The sequence below is a fragment of the Geospiza fortis genome, unplaced genomic scaffold (assembly GCF_000277835.1).
Source record: "Geospiza fortis unplaced genomic scaffold, GeoFor_1.0 scaffold159, whole genome shotgun sequence".
NCBI lineage: Eukaryota > Metazoa > Chordata > Aves > Passeriformes > Thraupidae > Geospiza > Geospiza fortis.
Genome location: NW_005054563.1, coordinates 550,108 through 576,200, shown reverse-complemented (window position 1 = coordinate 576,200; position 26,093 = coordinate 550,108). Strand labels below are relative to the sequence as shown.

The 26,093-nt window shown below is 39.6% G+C and overlaps 1 protein-coding gene across 1 annotated transcript in view; it reads right to left on the bottom strand.

Moving 5' to 3' along the window:
- The window catches only part of EFHC2 (EF-hand domain containing 2), a 50,982-nt gene extending 27,494 nt beyond the window's left edge, over window positions 1-23,488 (bottom strand). Inside the window, exons 1-7 of the mRNA XM_031064162.1 lie at window positions 23,474-23,488; window positions 22,631-22,816; window positions 17,607-17,757; window positions 10,675-10,898; window positions 7,464-7,718; window positions 5,806-5,916; window positions 5,343-5,481 (exon numbers count right to left, since the gene is read on the bottom strand). Of these exons, the coding sequence (XP_030920022.1) occupies window positions 5,343-5,481; window positions 5,806-5,916; window positions 7,464-7,718; window positions 10,675-10,898; window positions 17,607-17,757; window positions 22,631-22,816; window positions 23,474-23,488 (1,081 nt within the window). The remainder of the gene's footprint in view (window positions 1-5,342; window positions 5,482-5,805; window positions 5,917-7,463; window positions 7,719-10,674; window positions 10,899-17,606; window positions 17,758-22,630; window positions 22,817-23,473) is intronic.
- Between the last annotated feature and the right edge of the window lie 2,605 nt (window positions 23,489-26,093).

Here is a 26,093-nt window from a genome sequence, read left to right as displayed (position 1 = left end):
GAGGCGGCGCGGGGCTGATGCTGCTCATCCCCCCGAGCGCTCGTTTTTAATCAGGCATTATTGAACGGCGGATTTTGGCAGACACGAGCCTCGCCTCTTTGCTCATGTGTCACAGGTCCTGACAGAAGAAGGTACCAGGTACTCTTCGTCGGGGTACCAAGGCACCTGCACGGGATCCTGGCTGCAGAGAACAAGAGCTCCTGTGTTTACACGCTGGTCACGGTCTGCATGTTCACACCCATGCATAAGGCATTCATTAAGAGATGCTAAAGCATTTCCCCTTTTGTAAACTTCAGCACATGTGGATGAAAATTATACTTATAAATTAGAAGGAAATTGTAAATTAAGAGGAATAATGTTTTATCCCTGGGGGTGTGTTGAATGCCTCACAAGTGAAGCTCGGAGTAAGTGAAATCCAAAGGGAAGTTCAGCCCTTATAGCCCTTTGGTTCCTGTTTCATCTCTGAAGTAAAATGAACTTGTGTCGTTCAATAGAATCATAGAATTACTAATTTTAGAAAAGACCTCTGAGATAACCCAGCACTGTCAGGTCTGCCACTAAACCATGTCCCTGAGTGCCACATCTACATATCTTTTGAACATTTCCAGAGATGGCGACTCCACTCCACTACTTTCCTGGACAGCCTGCTCTAGTTTGACAACTCTTTCAGTCAAGAAATGGTTCCTAATATCCAATATAAACCTCCTCTGAGGCTTCTTCATATTGTCCTGTCACTTGTTTCCCAAGAGACCAACCTTCACCTGTCTAGGTTCACTAAAGAGAAAAATACAAACATCCAGCTTTGTGTCACCTATATTTTCCAGGATTTTAAAAGATTACATATTCATATTCTCTCCTGTGAATGAGGAAATTCAGAAAGAAATTGCCTTGGAGAAATACAGGTTACAAAACTATTCAAAAGCTCATTTTTGGAACTTGTGAAGAGCCAGCTACCCAAGCTCAAAAGTCATTTCATCTTTGCTCTGCATTAGAGCAGAATCAGATAGACAGCTGGCACTTACATACAAAATGCACTCTTCTCAGGGTGATCTCTGGGGTTTAAGAAAATTACCTCTGTCCAGTTGGAAAAGGAATGAATTCTCACTTCTTCCAGGCTGTAACATTTTCAGTGTAAATTTACAGTGGGTGAAGAGTAAAGTGAAAGTCTGGGATTACAAATTTCTACTTCCAGAAAGAATAGCACAGGTATTTTTGTCATGCATTTTCATCTCTTGTTACTGCAGTAACTTGGAGGGTTTTTTCATCTTGTTTATCAAACATGGGCCACATACTTGTAGATTTCTCACGACTTCAAAACCTGAGTGAGATTGGAACAAGCACTGGGAACAGCAAGAAACAAAACAGCTCCAGCCACATCTTTAGCATATAAACAATTTGAAGACAGCAAAGCCTTCTTAGTAAGAAAAACTAAATTCCTCACAAAGAATTTGTTGCCAGAGAGGGAGCATTAAACCAGCTTGAATGAGCTTGTCAGCTTTCAATTTCAATATATGTTCTGAGATTTTGGTATAGAGTGTGAGAATACCTTCTGCCCTCATTGAAGAACTGCAGGAAAACCCTCATGTGTTAGATAAGAACATATTTCAAGGAAGAGCCAAGTGCTACATACTTTGGATTAAAATGATAACTATACTGAATATCAGGGTATAGAAGAAGGAAAGAATTCTACCTTCAGAGGAAGAGGACAGGCACCTCTGAGCAATAAAGCCAGAAACAGGAAAGAGAAATCCCACTAGACCTGGACAATATAAAGAGGTAGTGATAAGCTGGGGAGATGGCAGTTAGCATGGTGTTCTCTATACATCAGAGGAGATGTATGACAAACAGCTGAGACCTTCTAGTGATAGTCTGCTTCACAACTGAGGTAAGAAGTAAAATAAGAAGGCAAAAAAAAACCCCTCCATGTCCACAAAATGAAAAAAAAAATCACGTCCACCTTTTACATGCAGGAATAAAGAAAACCTAGTGCTCACAGAACAGTCCATGCAGCTGAAACATGACAGTGTTTATCCTGATTCAAAGAAAACCTCCATTTACAGTCTTACTGCTTAATGATTATTACAGTTACCTGGGCAAAAAAAGGAATCCATATATGTACAAAGATTATTACAGTTACCTGGGCAAAAAAAAGGAATTTATATATGCACAAGTACATTTAGAAGCTGCTGCTCAGTCTCCACCACGTGTAGTGGAGAGGTTAAACACCAGAGACACTGACCTCTGCCGAGCCTAGTGAAAATTGGCAGCAGGCTGTAGTGCCCCGCTGAGGGGAAGCAGGGAGCCAGCTGCTATCCCGTTCTCCAGGAGCAGCTGCCTGGCCAGCAGCACAGAGCCCTGCCCCGGCAGCGGGTCAGGGCCGGAGCCTGAGAAATGAGGGGGTGGGAGGGGTGGAGAGCCGGCACAGGAGAGGGATTGCAGGGTGCTCTGAAAAGCCTCAACAGCCAGGCTTGGGAGGTGCTGGGACAGGGAAGAAAAAGCTGTAGGAAAGCAGATTTTCCTGGTTTTGTTCCATCTTGAGTAATCTGTTATTTAAGAAAGAATACTTTGTACTAAGATATTGTATTAAGTGAGAAGGACAAGTACCAGCTTCCCCTCACTGCAAATCAGCCTGTTTCCCATTTCAGCAGGGTGACCACAACACCTACATGGTTTCAGAGTCTTTTTCTCCTCCTCTGAGGCTCCACTAGCAAGTCTGGACAGGTAATTTCACACATTAATGCATTTTCTCTTGCATTCATAGTACTTTTAGGTGACAGTAATGTCATCAGCTTCCTACTGAAGAGCATTAGCTACACTCATCAGTGGAGAAACTCTGCTTCTCACAAACATATTAAAATAGGGAAACCCCACATTAGAAATATATCACTTTCTTCAAGAGAAATCTAAACCACTCTTCATTTTCCTAAAACGCAAATTCTGTGGGCAAGCAACTTGTGCTGAAACTGCAGACTAAAAAATAAATGTCAGCCTCTTTAATGGCTTTGGCAGAAGAGTATAAATTGAAGGGGAGTAATATAAAAACACAATAACAAAACAGCTGGATTGGTGCCATGAGGTGCTGAGTACTGTGCCTTGATGTAAGAACTAATTTATCCACTTGCTTACTCTTGCTCAAGTAAATGGTCTCCCTGGACTGGAACTGCAATTAAGTCCGTTCCAGTTTTAATTGGATGGGAGTGGAATTCTGAGCACTTTGTGGGACTGAGCCCACTGAGAGTACCTTGTGCATCCACAGACACACACAAAATGTGTAAATCACTAAGAGTAAAAGGTGAACACTCACTAGCTCTCTCTAAAAACCTGCTTTTAAGCCAAAAGCTACCCTGATTCTACTCCTGGTCCCTTCCAGTTAAAAAGTCATGCCTACATTTTTTCAATCCTTGCGGGGAAAGCAGGAGAGAATTTTACAGCCAAGTGTGTGAATCCCTTAGCTCTAAGAAAGTATTGTCTGTGAACAAGACAGGTTGCATCAAGATGGATGGTTTTCCATGTCAGCCAGAGTCTCTGCCATCATATATCCTTAAAGGTATGTGTAAAACACTTCCCTGTTTCCCAAAGGTCTCAGCTAGAGCACATCTTTGTGTGTTTGGTATCAACAAGGCAGAGAAACTAGAGAGAGCGCTGAGAAAAATTATCACAGATAGAAAAGAATGGACTATGAAGAAAGACTGAAATGTTTTCCCTTAGCAGCAAATGGCCTGGGATGGGGGCAGGGGAGTAAGGTTTTGTATTGGAATCTTGTTCAGATATGTACAAGGTTATTAAAGGAGAGTACTGAGCAGTTGTTCCCCATGTCCAACAGAGATAAGAGAAAAAATTTACTCTCTCAGTTTACACAAACCAGCTTCAGAGTAGCTTTTAAGCAGCATTTTTAACTAAGAGGTCAGGACAAGATACCTCAGGAGGCAAAGAAATCTCCTTTACTGCAGAACAGGAACAGACTAGACCACCTACGGTTTTCTAGAATTCTGCACATCAGCAACTTCTGAATTCCCGTAACTTGCAAACCACCTAACTTTTAACATCCAGAGACATAAGCAGTAATTACTGAGCCAGCATTAGAGGAGGGGAAGGGCCTTTGCATTTGTGCGTCACTTGGTTGTTTGATCCAGGATGGTCAGCTGCATTTCATTTATTGCCTGCCCTGAGTAAGAAATCCCCATTCTCTGTTTGGGATAATTTGCTCAGACAGAGGATATTGCTGCCAAAAAGCAGCAGTGGTCTTGGCTGAAGAAATTCCCAGAGCAGAAGCCCCTATTTTGCATCTCTAGAGTTACATTTGCTATTATTACAGGTAATACCATGGTTATTGAATATGGCTTCCTTACACACTGGCAAGATCAGGATTACTTTGGTACAGACATGCAAGGGTATTATTGAAAAAGTCCTAATGAGAAATATTTTTCCAAATAATAAATCTAGTATTTGAATGGCAATGCTACACCATTTAATTCCCCTAATGCAGCAGACAAGCTCTGATACACACACATCTATCTGATGACAAGGTAACAGAAATAGTCTGCTCAGGTGTTTTATTTCACAGTGGCAGGGAAAGGCCATAGTAGGATTCTTCCAACCATCTCTGAATGCTCAGCTATATTTACTGAATGAATAAACTGCCAGAAAATAACTAAGGCATTTTTGCAGGAAGATGTCCATGATGGAACCATTAGCAAGTATGACTGGAGACATTCAAAGATAGATAAATGAAAGCCCCTACTGTTTTTCATTTCCAAAATGCTTTTCCATAATGGACGTAGTTGCTAAATGTTTCCAGAATTTAGTACTGAAATTTCACAAGATACACACTCTAATGGTCCAGAATACATAAAACTGCATTGTAAAAACCAATGATGTGATAGACTAAAACTGTCACGTCAGAAAATCTTATTATGTGAGGATTCTGACATCCATATAAAATGAAATATAAGGGGGAATAATTGAGTTCATTCTACTTACCCACTTACTACATGATCTTTATTATTTTCTGACTGCAAACACAGCTATTGGAAGGGGAGGGAAAAGGAGAGAAGAAGAAATGCCAGTCTATCCATATGACTATTTTGTCACTGTAGTTTTCAAACAGAGGCATTAGGAGCAGAACACATACGTTATATGTTAGTTTTCAAGGGAGCAATGTGTAAGAAAGCCCTTCTGGATTACCTGCAAAATTACTGCTTTGCTGCTAACAGCCTACAACAGATTGTTATTGCTAAAGGTTTTAATGAACATGTTTTGTCAGTAATAAAATTTGAAGACAGCTCTGCTAAATTTGGAAGTATAAAAATGCTCATAAGAAAAGGATAATGATCACTACTTACCAATTCCATACTTTTTCCTGTAATGTTCTTTAGTGAATTCATCACAATCACAGAGTAATATTTGCCTTCCCCAAACATTAATTACTGCCCCTATTTTCAAGTCACTGTCTTTATAAAATTCCTGACGCACTGCTCCTGTCTAATAAAAGAAGGAACATTTATACAGCAGTTCCATAAATCTCAGAATCGCACAACCTTTGTTAAAACCCAGGCCATTTAGTGTGTGTGATTTAACAACCTTTGAAGTCCATTGGTAAGTGTATTTCACCCCATGTTAAGCTCCTTCACTTTTACAAATGTGGGATTTACATACAGTAAATCTCAGTAGCTCTCATTTGAGCTACTCTCCAGTGGCAACACAATTTCATAAATAACTCTCTTTGTTGCAGAGGATAACAACCATAGAAATTACAAATCTATGATAAAGATATTCAACATCTGGAGGCACTCAATAATTTCTGACCTGCAGAACATCCCGAATGTAATAGCCTTTGTTTCTTTCTGGCTTTCCCAACACATTGAGCAGAGTGTAGTTGGTGATGGTGCCTGGATGATATGGAGCAGTGGGAGCATTCTGCAAGGAAAGAGACCAACTCTTCAGAAATATGGGTGACAGTGAAGAAAGAGAACTCTGCTACTTTAGAACCAGCAGGTTTGTTATACACTGGCTGTTATTGCAGTATTTTCTGAGAGATTTTTTAGTAAATTCTAAGATTCTAGTACTAAACCTGAAAACCAAAAGTGTATATTCCAAAAGCCAGAATGTATATATGCCAGAAGCAGCATTCAGAATCTTACTGTCCCTCCAAGGGTAAAGTCTCCTTTCTCTTGGAAGCAAACAGAAAGCAAAGGTCAGCATACCCAAAGTACCACATCATTGTCAACCTCTGCTCTAAAGGATATTATTTTGATTGGTAATAATTATAAAAACATGCAAAGAACCATCCAGGATTGGTCTTATCCACTACACAAACAGAGGAGATTCAAGTCAGCATGATTTTGTTGGCAAAGATGTGTTTTTGTTTCTGTTGTTAGTTTTAAAATTACAGAAGTAATTTATCCCAATAATATCAAACTTAATATATATTTATGTCACATTTTTTAAAATTATGAATAAACTGCTGATGCAGGGTAATCAAAATTAGTTACTTTGTCTTACCACCTCTCCTGACCCCTCAACTTTTGATTCCTCTGCTGCCATTCTCAAAATTTCCAGAGGAAAAAGCCAGTCCTTAAAATAGCAACATGAACCTCTGTGGTTGAAGGGGTCTGATATCATAGAGCCACTGCTAAATCAGCATCTCAGAATACAAGACTTACAAGGTGAGAAAAGTGTAACATTCTGCTGGTAGGTTTTTATTACAAAATCTCATGTACATCTATGGTATCACAAATAGATTATCAGTGTTAGAAGGAAAGGAGGAAAAGACTCCCAGTATTTTATTCCATCTGTTGGCTGATGTTATTCTATCATCAGGATCTGTCAGGAGTGATACAGAAGTGTATCCAGATCAGTAATTTTATAATCATAACAGGTTAGAGAGGATACAAACCCTTTGAAGATTTCTCTGAGTGTAGCCTTTCTCATGATTAATGCCCAAGAAAGCTTATTGATGGATTCCTATTGATTTTAATTGGCTTTGCTTAATGTCCCAAACCCAGAAACTCAATTTTAAGAAATCATACCAGATTTGCTATGAAGAGGCAATGTTACAGAATACTAAAACTGACTTTTCCAAAGGCTGCAAATGTAAGTCATAGATCAAATCTGAATTCACCACAGTTTTACATAAGCTTATTAATATTAATTTTCTTGTCTTCCAATATAGCAGAGTTTTATTAATATAGTTACCTTAATACATTAATACAGGAGAAGGAAACTCATAAGACATGTCTGTGACTAAATGCTCCTTTTAGTTTAAGCGTGAAAAGCCTAAAGATATTTTTCCATCACTTATTAATTTACTACATGAGTATGTGTGCAAAACCTAAATCATGCAATTATGAGTAATACTCTGAAAACACTTTCTAAATATCATTAAAATCCTAATACAGGATGTTCAAAACAAGGCATTCAATATTTCTTAATTAGTGGAAGAATTTGAAATTTTTATTGCTCACCTTTGGAAGCTTATCTCTTTTGAGGAAAAATGGAACTACATCCCGGCCTGAGTTTGGTGGTAAAATTTCTCTTATATCGATAGTGTCATCAGACAAATAATAACGAAGAACAAGTTCCCGTGGGTCAGAAAGCTTCAATTCTGGGTCATTCCACACACAAGAAAACCCCAAAACTTGTCCATCAAACTCCAGAAATTGTTTCAAAGTGTCAAAACGCTCATAAGGGTGAAAAGGATTAGTGCTCTCCAGATATCTCTGGTAAAGGAGAAATTAAAAGAATTTTAATTAATGTATTTTTAATTATTTATTCCTAAAAACAAGATCACAACTACATGGTGCTGTCTAAACTTAGAACATAGGTTTAGGATTTTCAAATGACACCACACCATTACAATACAAGAAATATGATTTATGTCATTATCAGAGAAGTATTTACAGGGTTGCTGTGCCCTCAGAAAAAACATGAAAACAATTTTGGATTGGTTTTAATCCTTGTTTTTCTTGCAACAAGGTCCTCTAGATCAGAGAATTGTTAAATTATTTACAGTAAGCTCATATTTTCAAGAAACTGCCTGTGGTAATCAGATGACTAGAATGCCAAATAGCATCACTCTTCCTGATTTACTTCCTTAAAAATTATTTCTTACAGATAATGTGGTGTAAAGAATCAATTCATTCTTTTCCCTTTGGTATTTTCTGTCATTCAACTTTAAAACACAGATTTTAAACTTTTGATTCATGCTACACAGTTGGCAGGTACTGGGTATGTTTGTTCTCCTCTCAAAACACACCCATGGGTCTGATAAGGAACAGCAAATGTTCAACTAAAGATACTTTCCAGCTCATGTGGCAAGGTGCTTCCTGCAGTCATGGTTGCTGCAAAACCAGTAGCACTGGGTTAAACTGAGTCCCAGGATGATGATCCAGTCCAAGGACTGCATTTCTATACTGTTAGTTCACATCTATAAATGGTGACCTGAACAGAGAGTTTTTCTTAAGTCCAAATCCACATGACCAAAGTGCATGAAAAGGGATGAGATAATCCTTCTCATTTACAAAATTGCTTCCAAAGAAGAATTGTGACAGACATCAATGAGACAATGTGAGCTCAACTGTCTGAACAGAAAACAATGTTGACTGTGGACAATTTATATTGTTGTCTATATTTCTCTTTATCCACTAACACACCTTCTAGCCTTAAAAATCTGTGAGGGAAACAGCCCATTCTTTCAAAGCATCAAATCTTCAAATAAGGAGAGCAGCACCAAGCTATTTACCTTCCCAGTGCTCTCTTTCTCCTTCCTGACCCTTGAAGATGCAATAGGCAACAAAACAGCCACAGAACCAGGTAACACCATTGTCATCCATGGAATACCATTTCCAACAATACAGGAGGAATTTCTTCATGGAAAGGGTTCTTAAGTAGTGGAAGGGAATGCCCAGGGAAGTGGTGGGGGCCCCATCCCTGGAGGTGTTCAAGGAACACATGGATGTGATATTCTGATCTGGGTGACAAAGTGGGGACTGGTCACAGGTTGGACTTGATGATCTCAGAGGTCTTTTCTAACCTAAATGGTTCTGTATTTCTGTGAAATATGAGTCTAAATGGTTTACTGCACTCTCCACTGGCCTCATTTTCTATCCCATCCCATTCCTTCCTTCATACTTTCATTTTCTGGCCATGAACTAGGAGTCCAGTGAAAACCAATTTAATTTTGCTCAAAGTAGCCCAGAGCAATCAAAAAAAAAATTACTTTCCACAAATTAGGTGGTAATTTTTTCGCAGAAAAGTGAAAGTATAAGGCAGCCAGAATCTGGTAAATAACTTTTCTGGAATTTCCCAACAACTGAGAACATGAAGACATAGATTTTTGTAATTTTTTGTCTTTTGAAGCTCTTATTTCTCAAACCTTTTTTCCCTCTCCATTCTCTTTAGGGATTGATATGCCCAATTCTTGAATGTTTTCCTTGTGGTTAAAAAAAAATTAAAACCTCAGTGGGTTATGCAGTACCATACAAAATGTTGACACAGTCTGACAGTATCAAGACAACTCAGCATGTGTTTATATACACAGCTGTTACCTATAGGGGCTGAGTAAGGGAAAAGAAACCCATGGCCAGGCTGCATCACCACAACACAGAACTAGATGTGCTACAAATGCTGCTTTTCACTGGGGGACTGCACAAGCCTGGCTGCATGAATGAAAAGAAACCAACTTGTCAGCCAGAGAGTGCCTCAGAGACATGGAAATTGTCCTACACATCTCAGTCACAGTCACCTTCCATTACTGCTGCTGAGGCCCACAGTAGTTTTCTCCCTGGGAGCACTGAGGATGCCACAGACACAGGGAATATTTGCTGCTTTCAGAGGACCAGGCTGGATCTGTCACAACAGGCTGCATATGGTGGGCCAACAGTCCTAAGAGTCAGGTCAAGTGCCATTTGCACTCATATTAATCAAGAAAAACAGAACTGAAAGAAGCTTGTCATTATTCACAACAGAAAACATCACTCCCATTACTATTCCCAGAGGGGAAAAATAGAAATAAAAACAAACAACAAATCCTGCAAAGGGGAATCCACATAGAATCCAGGAGTTGTGACTTCTGCAGGTGTGTATTTGTGTATATGTGATCCTATACACTTACAAAAGAGGGAGACAAACAAAACCTAGCAAGTCTTAAAACGGCAGAACACTGTATTTGCCTTACATGTGTAAAGAACACGTTAAAAACATATTGGAGTAGAGTTGAAAGAAAACATATGAATAGAAGGAAGGAGTCTGCAGGAAGCCATGGGTGGGCTGGAACCACAATTCCAACTAGATCTTCCTTTAAACACTTTAAAACTGTTTATTATCATTAGATTAGCTCAAGCAAAATCAAACTAGAACATGTAAATTACAGTAGAACATGTAATAGGTACATCTTTTTTTCTTTTCAGTTTAACACTGAAAGGCTTATATTATTTTCCTAATTAATTTTATTCTGTTTTAAAAGTTTTACAAACACATCAAGAGAAAATTATGTATAGAGTACAACGAGGCACATACCAAAAATTTTAAATCCAAGTTTTCTCTTGGGATTTACTATGCTGAAATAGCTACTTTCTATTTGATATTAAAGAAATAATGTATGTAATGCATTAAGTAATATGCATTCAAATCAAGCTTTATTGAAATCAAGTTTTCACCACTGCTGCCCCTCCTGACCTTTTGCCGCTCTGTGGTGTATGGGTCGTCTGGACGGCTTGCAGGAGGATTTAGTCTGATTCCTATCTTCCTCAGGAAATTTTTTGTGTACAGGTCACAATCTATAATCTTATATTTTCGGCCATAAAGGGTTATTTCTGTGTTGATATTGAAGTGATACATAGTATAGAACTGATCCTCATGAGGAGGTGGAAGTGGAACCAGGCCCCGTCGTAAAATAGTTCCTGGAAAACAGAGTAAATTCATGAGGTAAACAATATTTGCTCTAAGGATCCCAACAGAACTAGGTTTAGAGAACAAAAACTGCCTCAGCAGGGAAAAAAGTATGACTTATCAAGGGTTATTGAACTGATATTGACCTGAGTTTCCTTAAGGAGCACATGGAAAGTAGAGACAAGAGAGGTGAGTTGGGCTCTGATTGCTGGTCTGAAGCAAAGAATCCATCTCAAAAATACAGAGCCACGACCTCACAACCAACAGTCTCACAGAAACAGTGTCCAAAAGAGAAAGAATGTACAAAATGGAAAACACCTCTATATTTTCCACAGTGACAGGACTAGGAAGGAATGTACCTGTGTGAGTGTGAGCAGGAGCAGTAACTTTGGGAAGACACAAACTGGGGATAGCTGAGGCATGGAGAACATACACAGATCTGTGATTCACTGACACAAACAGTTGTTGTAATAATACTTATAGGAGGTAGATACAAAATGAAATAAAGGCAATCTGAAACACAAAATTGGGGAATCCTTATTAAAAGGATTAAACAAATCTGAGAGAGGAGAGGAGAGGAGAGGAGAGGAGAGGAGAGGAGAGGAGAGAAAAAAGAGATATATTTTAACTTTGACAAAGTAATCAAGTACTTAAATTTTCTTATTCATAGTCTTTAAATGAAAGAACTGTTATCCTGGCAGCATTGAATTTTATTACCTTTTGAGGATTAAAATACAAGGAAACTGCTATTGGCCTATCAGCTGAAAACTCTCAAATACCCAAAACTCTCAAATACCATTCTCAATGATGAATTGGGTGATGCTTCAAAAGTACTCACTGCTTGTGAGCAAGAGACTGGAGCATCTTTCAAATGAGGAAAGGTTGAGAGCTGGGTCTGTTTAGTCTGGAGCAGAGATGACTCGAGGTGGGGAAAACGTATCAAAGTTTACAGGGACCTGATGGGAGGGAATGAAGAAGATGGAGCCAGGCTCTTCTCCATGGTGCTCATTGGCAGGATGATAGCAAATTAAAAGATACAAAATTCCAGCTGTGCACACAAACCCACTTTTTTACTGTGAGGGTGATCAAATACTGGAACAGACTCTCCAAAAGGGTTGCAAAGTCTCCATTCTCAGAGAAACCCAAAGGACATGGCATCTGGCTGGGCATCTGGCTCCAGATGATTCTGCTTGGAGCAGGGGCATGGACTAGAAAATCTTAAGGTATCCCTTCCAACCTCAGTGATTTAGGGATACCACAAATATTTCAGAAATAACTTACAGGAATTTTAGAACCAACTTAAGAGGTCCTGGGGAGAGAGGGGATAAAGAGAGCAGAAGGGAGAAAGATACCACTGTGTGCTTTGGTGTTTGAAGGGCCTTGTTCCTAGGTTAGTCCATGGAAATTCTTTATTGTTCACTTTATTTCCCTATAGACTAATTTGTATGAAATACCTTTCTTTACTATATTATCAGAATTGTTTGTTAAGTTCTAATTCCTACAATGAAAATACATCCTTAATTGTTCAGGGGAATAAAGCAACATAGCAGATTTACTTTATGTTCCCATTAAAATAATTGTTTAAGATCCATTCATCATCCTGATGTTTCACATGTACTGAATCCAGCATTCTGGTTACTGACCTTTGACTGTAAAATAAACCTGAACCTCCATCTGCTTAAGCATATTAAACACCTATTTAGGATGTATCCTCATGAAAGGTGTTGGAAAATGTGGGATGTAGCACATTTTAATGAGATGTAAAACTGCATTACATTAGATTTCAAAAAACCATATACTTTAAAACATTTTACCTGATTTTGGCTAATTCTTAGGTCAATCAACAGATAATGGGGTAAGTCAGAGCATGCAAATCCTCTTGAATCATCACTCTAACTAAAACATAATGGTTGATGATTTTCTAATATGAGGTGTTTTCAGAGATTATATTCACTTCAGGTTTGGTGAATCAGCCTCAGCTTGCTTTTCATATCACTTTTAAGGGTGAAACACACATACCCATTTTGTTCTGAGGGAGAAGAATTTCTTTCCTAATGGAAAATGTCTTGTAAAGATATTATCTGTAGCAATCCTTTGCTTTTATTAGGTATCACTGTGCCTGATGTACACATGTAGAGGGTACATTCCATAATGCTGAATTTGAAATTTAATAAAACCTGATCAGCTGGGGTTAGGTCTCATCATTTTAAAATTGTTCTTCCTTCTGGAAAATAATACATTTTGTCTAGAAATTTGTTGCAAGCTGTTAAAGGAGCATCTGATTGTGAAGTTTTCAGGTTGCTCAGGATGGATTGCTATTCCTGATGGTTCTTTGGTTGTCAGTTTATTGAGCAGGACATGCTACTGCACCACCAAGCATTGATTTAAATATTTGGAACTGGTCAGACTAAGGCTCTGCTCTACTGTGCTCTTGGAGAGGGAGTTGGGGTACTGCTTTGCTCTGACAGTGGTGGCGGTACTGAGCTCCCACACTATAATTTGTGGCATATCTTCTTTGCTCTTGGGGCTTTGGGTTATTTGGCAAACCCAGCAGTTGCTTAAGGAGATCTCACCAATAGTCAAGGCCTTTTGACAATGAAGCTGGGCAGAAAATGATTTGGTGTCTGCTGCTTCTCTTCTCTGCAGAAGAAATAAAATGGTATCCAGAGTTTCCTCAGCACAGCTCTCTGACTCTGCGCAGCTCAAGAGTGCATTAGAGAGAGGAGAGGAATGAGTAATACCTGGAGTTTGTAAATGCTTTGTTTGCACAGAAAGGAGGAGAAGCCACCACTATTATTCACAACAACACAAAGAATCAATCCCAATAAACAAGGAGGCTTCTTACATTCACTTATTCACCCTTCCAGAACATAGCAAGGTCATGATTTGGCCACCATCAAATATGGCAAAATCACAATTATTTCAAGGCCTTGGGGGAGGCTTAAACTCTTAGATAATCTGTTATATTGGAGGAGCTGATGCAACTTCACTTTCCCACTTGTACTTTCCTCTTCAGCCAGCCGGCCTTGGGAACCCAGCCAGGCAGCAGCTCCACTCTCTTTTTCAGCTGGCTGACCTTGGGGAAACCAGCCAGCTGCTCCAATCTGCTCTGGCTTGCAGGGTCTGGATTGCACTGGAAGCTACAGTCACCCCCACAGGAACAGAAATGACCTTTTGATAAGACAGTATCAGCCAGCTACAGTCCTGTTAACTGGGAATTATATGTACAAAACACTTGTAACTGCCATACATAGCCTGGCTGTCTATGGGAGATTTTTTTTTTATACTGAAAGAGTAATTATCATTCTGGCAGTGGAAGAAGCATTTGGAGTTTGTTATGTGGTCAAGTTTACTGTCCTTCTCTCCTTATCTTGACTTGGGCCTTGTGCACAGTGATTGTCCTGCTGTTTCTTGCTTTGATTCTGGTTTCTCAGGTTCAAGGTCTCTGCATTCTCTCCTCAGTACAGATTTCCTCTAATGTTTCTTATATTTGCCAAATAGCAAGGCAGTATCCAAAGTTAAATGAAGTTTAAATTTCAGCTATTTTGTAGCAACCTTGTAAGTCCAAATTAATGTCCAAGTACAGCAGCCATTTTCATAAAGCAGTTTTTAAAGTCACTGAAACATTTCCCACAGATCATTTACTTCATGAGTTTGAGATTTTGATCAATGGTAAAAACACGTTTTCTTGCTTTTTTTCTCTAAAGCAAATTTGTTTTAGTTTTGTAAAATCATAATTCAATTTAGAAATTATTCTAACTTCTTTGACCACTGTTCCTTCACCAGATCTTCCTGCAGTCTGTAAGCCTGTCCAAATTTCCAAAAAGCCACAAGCACTACAAGAGTACAATGGGAAACTACTGCATTTCTCCAATCCCACCATTCCCGGGCACTCATTCAGACCATCAAAGTCTCATTTGTGGGTTATGGCACAAGCATTGGTAATCCCATGGCCTCAAGGCATTTACCAGCCAAGATACCCTTGATCTACCCTGTCACAGCTCCACCTTCTCTCCAAGAAGCCTCTTGAAAACAGCCATCCCAGCTGTCTGGTTTACATCTTTTTTGACAGGGCAAACATCCAAGTTAAGGTGACCAGCACCCTCTGCCTCCAACAGTTCAATTCTACTTTGCCATCACTGGTTTTTGCTGTTTTTCCTTTACACAACCCCTTTCCTGGCACTGCAACTCTCCAATTCTTCACACAGACCGAGCCCATCCTGCTCCTGATGTCCTCACACATTTTTCCTCATGCACCTGTGATCTTTTGTTCAGTGCAGTTTGCCTTTTAGCATTCCAAGCTCTTATACAGCTGAACTCTCCTCTACAAATCCCTGGAATTTTAATTAACTGTAAAGTTGTATTTCAGCAGATGTGCAGAGAGCAGCAAAATGGTCAAGATCCTGAACTTCAGTTCAGTTCAGCTCCTCACCCTGTTATGACCTTTTCTGTATGATCCTGGGTAAGACTTTCATTTCTTTGTGCTTCAGTTTACCAGCTCCACAATGCAGACAGTTCCACTCCTGTTGTTCTTGGGCTTAAAAATTCCCAGTTAGGATAAAAAAATGTAAAGAATGTAAGATAAATAGACAGACAGACAGACAGACAGACAGACAGATAGATAGATAGATAGATAGAATTATATTAAAAGAGGAAACGGGACAATTCTTTATTGAAAATGGTCAGATTAGCAGTTCATGATTTAGTATATATTTTTAAGAAATATTGTTTTTGCATGTGTTCAACAAATATTTAGAGCCTTTAACATAATAACTTTGTCATTGGTCTTCAGTTATGGAATATGAAGTCAAACTCCAAGAACATGTGAGTAGAGAATCCTTTGATGAGTGTCTCCATCACCTCTTTCACTCCACATCACATTAATTTCTAGGACAACAAGAATATTTATGAAGATGTTTATGATAAAGTACAGGGCCTGTATCTAAGCATCAACTGTGAAGCCCAAACACATTCCAAATAGTCCTTGGGCCCTTCAATCTACAGTTTTTCTTCCTTCCTAAACACAACCAATACACAGAGCTTCCTTACCAGACCAGGTACCAGTGACAAATAAATTAAGTGCACTTTGGAGATCCTGGAACATTTATTTTTAATCTCTCAGGTAAATACGTTGCAAATACATATTTATCCCACATAAAGTACTCAGACAATCTCACGGAGACTTTCAAAACATCATTGCATGGAAGACAGAAAATTCTTGTTTCTCTCTAATACGATTCAGTTAATTTTAGGTCCAGTATCAAAGGTGACTCCAACAATCATTAACACAAGATACAACCAAGGAAACAGGAGGAAATTGTAGCCTTCCTGTCACCAAAAGAACAGGACTAGACTGCCAGGAACATTAGGGCTGAAGAGGCAGCCTGCACAACCCATAGTACAGAAACAATGAAAATAACTCCTTCAAAGGAATCAGCTTTGAATTTGCTTTATCCTGCTCTAAAGAATCTGGCTTCCACCTTGTCTCTCAAAGGCATCACCTCTGACTCTCTGTACTTCCTTTGTCAGTGGACATTTCCTCTAAGCCACAAACCCCAGAAGCAGCTGCTCCCACTCTTGGGGCACACAATCAAGGAAATGATGATGTCTCCCACGTTTTACATATGGGTGCAGGCTGGGGGTAAGGGACATTGCATTCAAAATCAGTCCCTGTTGATGAGCTTACAAAACTTCTGGCAGGAACTACTCAACACAGGAACAGCAGCACCTGAAATACTGTTTTAAGAGATTCACGGGCAGTTTTATCCCAGTCCTGACAGTAATGATGCACATAACACCTTTAAATATTATCTTATTCTGTAGACAGAGAAATTGATAGCATTTGCTGATCTGGGAAAAGAATAGGGTAGTTAAATGGTTAACTTATTTTTGAAAATTGCTGTGCTAAGAATGTATAAAATGTACAAAACATCTTTGGGGACTGGGAGGTGCAGCCATCCCAAGACATCCTGCTTCTCTGGATTATATCCCTTGAAAACTTTTCATTCTGGCAGCAACCCATAAACACCAAGAAGCAGCAGCTGTGTTCCCCCTCTGCAACAGGATGTTGACCGCTAGATCACATTTTCTTAATATAAACCAAGTCCAGTAATACCCCAGTAAATCAGCACAGCAAACCCTCCTCCTGAAGTCCTCAGGCTGGTCCCAGAGCAGGGCTGTGACACTGAGGCAAGGCAGCTCCTCAACTTAAAAGGCATCAAGGAAGAATTACTGTGCCAAGGGCACTTTAATCATGAAAGAACCAAAAGCCAGAGGCACAGAAGACTCTTCAATAATGGCAGAGACACTGCAGTAGCTCATGAACAATTACAGAGCTGCTTCCATAGAACTCCCTGTGTCAGTGCCAAGAGGGGAGGAGCCAGGTCAGGAATGGACATCTAGAACACAAATTGTTTTTGCAGGACTGACACAACACTGACAAAGACCTTACCACCATGACTTCAAACTACTATATTAGAGAAAAAATTGTCTGTTTGAGTACATGAGAGGTTTCAGCCTTACAAAACCCACATCTTGAGAAACAAAGACAATAAAAGAATTCACACCATGATCTGTAACAAGAAAAGACAATTATACCTGTGCATTTACACCTCATTTTAGCTATAAGAACTCACACTATATATCCTTTGGAATGGACCAAGACTGCAGAGAAGAGAGATATAAAGGGCAGGAAAAAAGGTGCCAATAAAAACAGATACCTTGATTTATGCCACTGTCTTTCACTACAGGCTCAGTCACTTGAATTGTATCATCTTCAAGGTAGAAATATATTTTACAGTGTCTGATTCTATACAGCTCTTGATGTTTTTCAGGCACTTCTTCTTCAAAATAGGCATCAAAACACAACACCTATTAAAAACAATAAATAAATATAAAGCAGCAAAATCTCCAACACTTTTGCAAAATATGTCAAATAAACTTGTAAAGGTCATAAGTAACTAAATGTATGGATTTCAGGAGGTAGATTTATTTCTCAGAAATGTAAGAACAGAAATCCACATTAAAGCACATAAATATAAAATTCTTTGCTTGGCGTTTTTATTATCACAACATGTAAGCAGAGATGGGACTCTAAAGTAAAGAAATAAATCAAATACAAAAGTATCAGCAGGTTGCTTGGAAAGTCTTCCAAACAAAGCATTTCTGATAACAGAATGAGCTGCCTAGGTACTGAAGCAAATTTTAGACTGCTATTCTATGAATTACTAGAAAATACAGTGCATGATGACAGCAATGGCTTTACCATCAAGGTAAGTGGAAAGAGTTCTTTTTAAGCAGATCCTGCAAGTGTTCAAATGAATGGTACTGAAGACTATCAGAGAGAAATGACATTTTTCAGGAAGCATTTACAGCTGTGCAATGTTGGCATTTCAAAACTTCCTTGGTTCTGCAGTTCAGTGAGTGGGGAAATCACACAGAGTGTAGCAACTTCTCTTCATGGTCTCTTGTAACAGCAATAATGCAAAAAAACCCCAACCTTCACAGGGGAGGTGCCCACTGGCCCTCATACCTGGAGATCCCAGCTCAAACTCAGACACCATTACACAAATTTTGCACTTCTTGGTATCAGTTTTTAACCACCAACACCAATGTTAAGGGACCATGAGAGCTGTATCTACTTCCTAGGGCATTATCTAGCAGGATGCTTGCTTTGGTAAGTATGTGCAGGAAGGCATTAATTAAAACAGGCTTCCATCCTGTCCTCCCAATACATTTGGGTCAAATGATTATTAACTTATACCTAATTTTCCAACTGGTTATATTTAATAAACACAATTACCTTTACTCTTGATTCATCAGACAACCTGAAGCATTGAAAAAAAGACAGTTTAACCATTCCCTATGTTTCAACAAGCATCTAGCAGATCATGAGTTGGAAATGTTTGAAATCTAATAAGCTGGCTGAGCTCCCTGCATGACAGAACACACTGGTTAATAGTCGGCACTCCTTTTGCACATGCCTTTGGGAATCTCAAAGTATCTCCATGATACCCATGAGTACTCTGTCATCCAGAGATTTTATAACACCTCATGGACAAGAACAACCTCTTTTTCTACATCTGGGAAGAGAGAAGTAGCAGCCTGCCCAGGGGCACACAACAACAGCCACCCTGTGTCCTGCTCAGACTTCTCAGTCACATTCCCTTCTCCCAGGCAGGGTAAGTGCAAGGTGAGAATAATTCTGTTTCCAGAAATTATTTCAAAGGCTGAGATCACACTGATTTTCAGCAACCACTGAACAGTATGACAGACACATTTTTGGCATCAAGTCTCCTGCACTGCGACCCTCCACCACTAGAGAAATAAAATGTAAATCATAATCAAATTACATAACCATTACCTGTTAAACCTGATGGCATTAGATCTTCACACAAAGGAATCTAGAAAACTTGGTTATAGTTTAATTAGTACAACATGCAAGTTTCTGAACAATGTACAGATTTTAAAATATATTTAAAAATTAATACTTGTCCACAGTTTTTAACTGTGGATTTCACTGTTTCATGTATCAAACACAAAACACTGGACAAAACATTTGACACACAGCAGAGGTAACACAAACTATCAACCTGCAACATCTCTTCCTCTTTCCATTTGTCTAAACACTGGTGCAGAGTGCCATTTTTGGTGACCTCCAGCTACTGTTCTGGAATGACCAGGAGCCCTGTAGAAATCTCTTGAACACTCCAGGGGACATAAAAGGTGCTATGACAGAACCACTGTATCCCAGTCTGAACATCCTGGGCTTCAGCTGACAAGGATCAGAATTTCATTCCTCTGGAAACATGGAAACTTCTGCATCCTCTTGTCCCTGTTCTGCCAGTCCCATTAGAATGCTCTTCAAGAGCTCTGCTTCATCACTAATTGTTCTTAATTTTGTCAATGATCTTTTCTGAGAACAGTTGTCTCATGAGACACCAGCCAGGAAAAGCAGTCTGTTTGCACAGAACTCCAAGCCCAGTCACATCCTTAATACACTGGATTTATTTCTTTCTCTGAGCACACACCTATGCCCTGGTTTATCCCATTTGAGGAGCCTGTGGAAGTTCTTTTGCACTCAAATTTTATTCTCTTTACACCCTTATCAACATGCTAGTGTGTGACTGAAATATATGCAGCAACCAACTGAAATTTTGCAGATTAAAGCAGATGATTCAGGAAGTGTGAGGAGGGGAAGGAACAGAAATCATGATGACTTACTTTTCATTTTGGACCAAAGTTAGTCTTAAAAATACTCAAAATGTAACACTTCCTAACTGGAGTCTCATCTGCAGTACAGAACAAAGTTCCCATCCCACTCCTTAAAAAATTAAATGTTACCTATGAAAACCAAAAATAACAAATATTGAATAAATTCTGCAGCACTTTGTAAAGTGCCACAAAGTTTCTCTGGCACCTGTGAAAGTCAAATTATAAATATCATTCCAAGCCCAGGAGGTCTTGTGTGTGTACTTAATCATAGAAGAAATTAAATTTACACCTGCTTCCTATTAGGCAAGTGAAACTACAAAGACTACTTCTCAGCTTACTTAATAATGAAGTTTTATGCCTGTCCTTCTTCCACTTGCTATGGTACTACTGAAAGTTACCAGCCAAAGTGGTAAGAAAGCAGCTTACATTTCAAGACATAAACACCCACTCAAACCTTTTTTCATTAAGTGCATTCTGCTGAGTCCCAAACTGCAGCACTGGAGGACAGAGCTGCATTCCAGGCTCTTAACTGAGGAAGCTAAATGACTTGGATAGTGAGTACCCTGTAACAAACTGCCATTAATACAAACACATGAGCCCTCCAGAGGCCAATTCTGAACCTGCAGACTCCCGTCCTGGACTGCCCTGTGGATGGATTAGATCAGGAAAGGCCAAAGGGCAGCAAGCTCCTCTCACCAGCCAAGGCCAGGAACTGATGCTCACTGTTGTGGGAACCCAGAACATCCCTCTGGCTGTCCAGGATGGCCAAGACCCCTGCCAGGGGACTCAGAAGCCCTGGCACAGAGCCCAAAACACCTGTGGGTTTGATTATGACCCGTGGAGCAAATTACCAACCTTATATGAAAATCAGCAAGCCACAACAGTTTAAGTAGAATAATAGTGAATTTAACACAGGGTGAAAAAGTAGATTTTGGGGTTTCTGGAATGGGGGTCCAGGAGGCAAGATGGAGAAATCTGGGCGTGTCCAGCCTTTCTCCTTCTTCTTATTGGCCTCCTGCTGTGATGCTGGCACTTACAGATTGGTTTAGAGTAGAAGCTCACTGTCTAACACAGGCGATAGGTGCTGGAAAGCAATTGTAAACATTGTACACGTAGTTTTTAGCATAAAGACATAACACCGCCCTGGGGGCAGGCACAGTGCCTGGACTGTCCTGCTGGATGGACCTTGGCAGGGCAGGAGAAAATTTTTTATAGATAAGATACAATAAACAACCTTGAGACCGAGAAATGAAGAGCTCTGACTCCTTCTTCAAGCGCCGGGCTGGGAAAAGAGACTTTATAACTCTTCTTGGGGTCACTCTGACAAGTGAGAGATCCCGACACACTGGAAGGTCCCTCTGCCTCCTCCTGAACCCCTTTGATTCCATAGGCTTAGATCCAAGGCCTGAGGAGGCAACACACCCTCCAAGAAGGGAGTAGGAAAAGCAAGTCCAGGTCTGGCTGAAGCTTTAACACCTGGGCACACTGGACCAGGTCACACCCAAGCATGTTGCTCTGGGAGCAACACCAGGGATCTCAGAGGCAAAGCCAGCCAAAGGCACGTGAGCTGTTCAAACCTAACATTTTCTTGTTGTAGTTCTGCTCTGCCAAAAATGAATGTGTAATTGTACTCCAATTACCTGCATGGCTTCTCTTTTAAAGCAAAAATTATGAGATTTGCCTTTCTTCTCAATATTTAAATACCATAATCATTTAGTCATGCAACATTTCTGCTATCTGCTGAATGATTCCTTTTTCTGGATCATTTTCCTTCCCTGATTGTAGGCTTTTTGCTTTAGAAATAAAACATCGCTAAGTAGAATTTAATGTGAATTTAAACATAGCAAGCAACAACGTGCCACAAAATTCCTGTCATCACAGGTTACAGTTATTTGATAATTCTCTAACTTAAAAGGTGTCACTAAATTATGCAAAAAAAAAAAAAGCAACCCAAACCAAACAAAAAAAAACCAAAACACAAAAACAAACAAAAACAAACAAACAAACCCCCTCCTAATTTTAAATGTCTGGGTCTGTATCAGACATAAACAATTATACAATAAAAAAACCATACAGAAGTCAACAGGACTTTGAGCATACAAGTATGATGGCATGAGTGAATCCCAAGCATGTAGCACTCCACTGAGTTTAATGATTCCCAAGTGCCCAGACACACTTTCTCCTGAACTGGGGATTACCTTACATTCATTCTTACCAGCTTGCCAAATAATTCCCTTATTTTCATCATTTTCACTAAAAAGAAATATGCTTTCCCCCCCCCTTATTTTTGTTAAATCCTGTAGGAGATGTATCCCAATACAGAAACATTTTTATATAGTGTTGTTATGTTTATATTAATTGTCCAATACATAATATAATGAAAAAAATGCCCACTACCACTCTTTTTTCCTATCTAGGAGCTTTTTTTGTATGCATAAAATAATCTTCTGAAATATCTAATGGAATGTCATCGTTATACTCTGTCATATTGTAGCAATTCATAAAGAAATAAAAGGGTATTTGTACATACCTGCTTGTCAAATGCTATCCAAGAAGGAGGACTACTTCCTGCTGCTTCAGGAAACACACTGCTGGTAATTTTCAAGGTCTGACCAGGTAGCAGTTCACCTCCTATTCCAGGTTTATCTTCAAACAGCCTCCGAACATTATTGCTGTACCCACAGATCTGTGATCTGTGGAAGTTTTCTCCCCCAATCTGTCAAAAGTGCAGAAGAAAAAGAGAAAAGAAACTGTGTGTTTTTGTTCTTAAGTCCATGATAGCTGACCATCCAGGCAAGGAGGATTAGTCATGCAAAAGTTTCTTTATATTTACTTTTAATACAGACTCTAAAAACCTGTAACAACTGGAATGCTGCAAGTGAAGTAACATTTTCCAGTGGCCAATTTGTCAGTCTTATAGACAAAAATGGAATAATATTCAATAATTTACCTAGGCTGAGAGATGGGACAGTACCAGATGTTTAACACCACACTCCTTCCCTGCAATAAGGATTGAGGTGGTAGAGAAATAATCAAATCACCCTCAAGAACTGCTGTAAAAGGTAAAGGGGAAAGGCCTTTCTTACAACTCTCCAGAGGACAAATGGAAACAGTTCAGCAGCATTCAGAGAACAGCCTGCTCTCCTTATTCATGTCAAAGATCTTATTTACACTTGCATCCCTGAGTGCAAATAAATTCCTCTGTACTAGTGAATACACTTGAATTTTGAGAGGCTGGACCTGAATCAAAAGGCAGACATTCATTTCATCTGGGAGTATTTCAAAAGAAGGTCTCTGTAGTGATTCCTCTGTATTATCACTAATTTTTCAGGCAATTAAAGATGGAGTGCTTAAAAATATAGGAACAACCAACAGTAAAGAAAACCATCTTGCCCACTCAAATTTCTTGGCTGGGGCTGGAGCCAGTCTTCAAGTGACACAGAAAAGCTTCTGGGCTCACATAAATATCACTCCTGTCTCTGGGAATGCCCCTCCTAAGAAGCTGCCTGCTTTGCTGGCCAGAGGCAGCTGGTGTGAGCTGGGCTTGGGCAGCAAGCCCCTAATGACCGCACACAGCAGTCTTGTACAAGAGGACAGGGAAATAGGAAATGCCAATAGAAAACTCCACTTCCTCCCATGAGCAACAATCCTGACGTGTTAGCTCCTCTCACTCTGCTCTTCTTCCCTTTCTTGCCCTCTCAAATCCTCAAAATACTTTATCTGGGAAGCAGAGAGGGCCACTGCACACTGGCATGCCCATAAAGAGGAGAGAGAGGCCATCAGAGCCCCCTCCCTGGGGCTGGGGGAGCATGAGGGAAGATGAGGTTGAAATGGGAACTGATGTTATGGCTGAGAAAAGCCAAGGCAGAGGAAAAGGTTGGACACCAAAATTTTTCACAGCAGCATGTCAGTCAAGTAGCAGGGGGACAAAATTGCCTCCCCACTCCATTTGGAAGACTGGGCATCAGTGATTATCACATGCATTTATGTAAACCACTACTTCCCCAAAAGGTGTAGACAGTTCTATGTTAATATCATAAATCAAAAAATGGTACAAATAATCATTTTTCATTATGGCAACATTCAAGTGCTCCAAGATAACACAACACACACCCAGCAGAGCAGTTCTGGGAACAAGTGCAAGCAGTGAAGCAGCAAAACCTGAAAGTACTCAAGCAGTTATTTCATTCTGCCAGTATAAAAGAGTCAGGAATCTGAAAAGCAGGGAACCAGCCTCATGGCACAGAATTATCAACACCAGTCTGCAGGAACTCCTGCACATTGGGGTCACAGTCTGAACTGTTCACCTGCCTCCAGGTGCTCCAAATCCAATGGCACAAACCAGAGAGCTGCAGACATAAACAGCCCAATCACTGCTTTAGCTGAACCTTGCTTAAAATCCTTCTGCACACCACTTTTGCAAGGACAGCAGTATGAAAAAGAATACTTACTATTTTTACAAATCATTATTTTTAATACCATGATAATCAATGGCAATACCCTTGCTTAGGTTAAAAAAAGCTGAGCTAGCCAGTACCCTTTGAAACAGTTGTTGCAAAGGAATAAGGTTCACATCCTGGAGTCAGAAACAATCAGAGCTATGGAAGCACATCCCCAAAGAAGATACTTTAAAGGTAAGCAGTGTTTTGAACAAAGGTGGATAAAAGAGCATGCAGAATGTATCATAATTTAAAGAATAATACAAAGGAAACAGAAAATTTCTCCTCAAGATATAACTCAAGAACAAGAGTTACTGAATAAAAGAGAAAATCGATAAAAGGAAATGCTTGTATGCAGACTAGGAGTTCATGGGTCCCCCGTGCCACAGAGTATTGCTCAAGACAGGAATTTAACCAGTCACATTTGCAGGAATGATGCCCAAAATTAAGCATTTTATATCAGCACAGATTTGTGAGCCATGACATAAAATGCCATACTTCAGTGTGAGCGCTGACACTTAGGCATCAGGAGCAGAGCTTCATGTGGTTCTCCCACAAGAAGTGAGGACAGGTGCTCTCCTGGAATCTGGAGCAGCCAGGCACTGACAGGGGCTGGCACCTGCTTTGTAACACATCTGCACTTGGGATGGTTTCTTCTCTCTTCTCTGGGTGCTACTGAACTTCCCTTTGTTCTTTTGGTTTTTTTAAAAATAATTTTGTTCCTCTGCAAGCTGAGAAAGAGCTGGGGAGAAGTCAGGAAGGAAGGGAGCTTTCTGCATTTATCAGTTCAAATGTACAATAACTAAATTCAAGCTGAATTTTAAAAGGGGATTTTCTAGGCAGAAACATCTGATTTATACTGAAGGTGCTACAGAACAGATCCACTTTCTGGTACAGCAAGTATTTAATTATTTTCCCTCTATTACCAGACCATGTGTTAGGGAGAAAGGCACAGTTAGCAAAGCACAGTGAGGGTGGCAGTTTTCCTGAGCAAAGGAAAGCTTTTCATGTCCTCAAAACTTCTAGAAGCATTTGCTGTTCATATGTGTTTGGGGTTTATCAGCAAAAGTATGGCAAAGTGTTCATCAAAGTAATCCAAGAATGATCCTGCTGGAATTTCCAGAACTTAGGGCTAAAAGCACAACACCCTTAAATTTTGATATGAAAAATACATGATGAAAAGCTTCAATTCTGTTAAGAATCTTTTGTGTCATTCCTGTAACTTTTTAGGGTTTGACCAAAAGACTATTTTAGATTTCTAATCACATAATTGCTTATCCCTTCTTCCAAAAAGCACCTAGATCCATAGACAAAACCATCTTTTCTCAAAATCTGTACAGCTATTCCTTTAAAAACAAAACAAAACAAAACAAAAAAAAAACAAACATAAAAAACCCAGAACAACAACAACAAAAATAGAAAGTTAAAAAAAAAAGATTAGTTAAAGCTGAGGATCACAAAAGGGAAAAATCACATTTGGGAAATTTTAGCTAATGAACTTGGACCACATCTGGCCTAAAATAGTGACAGAACACCATGCCACTTCCACACTGA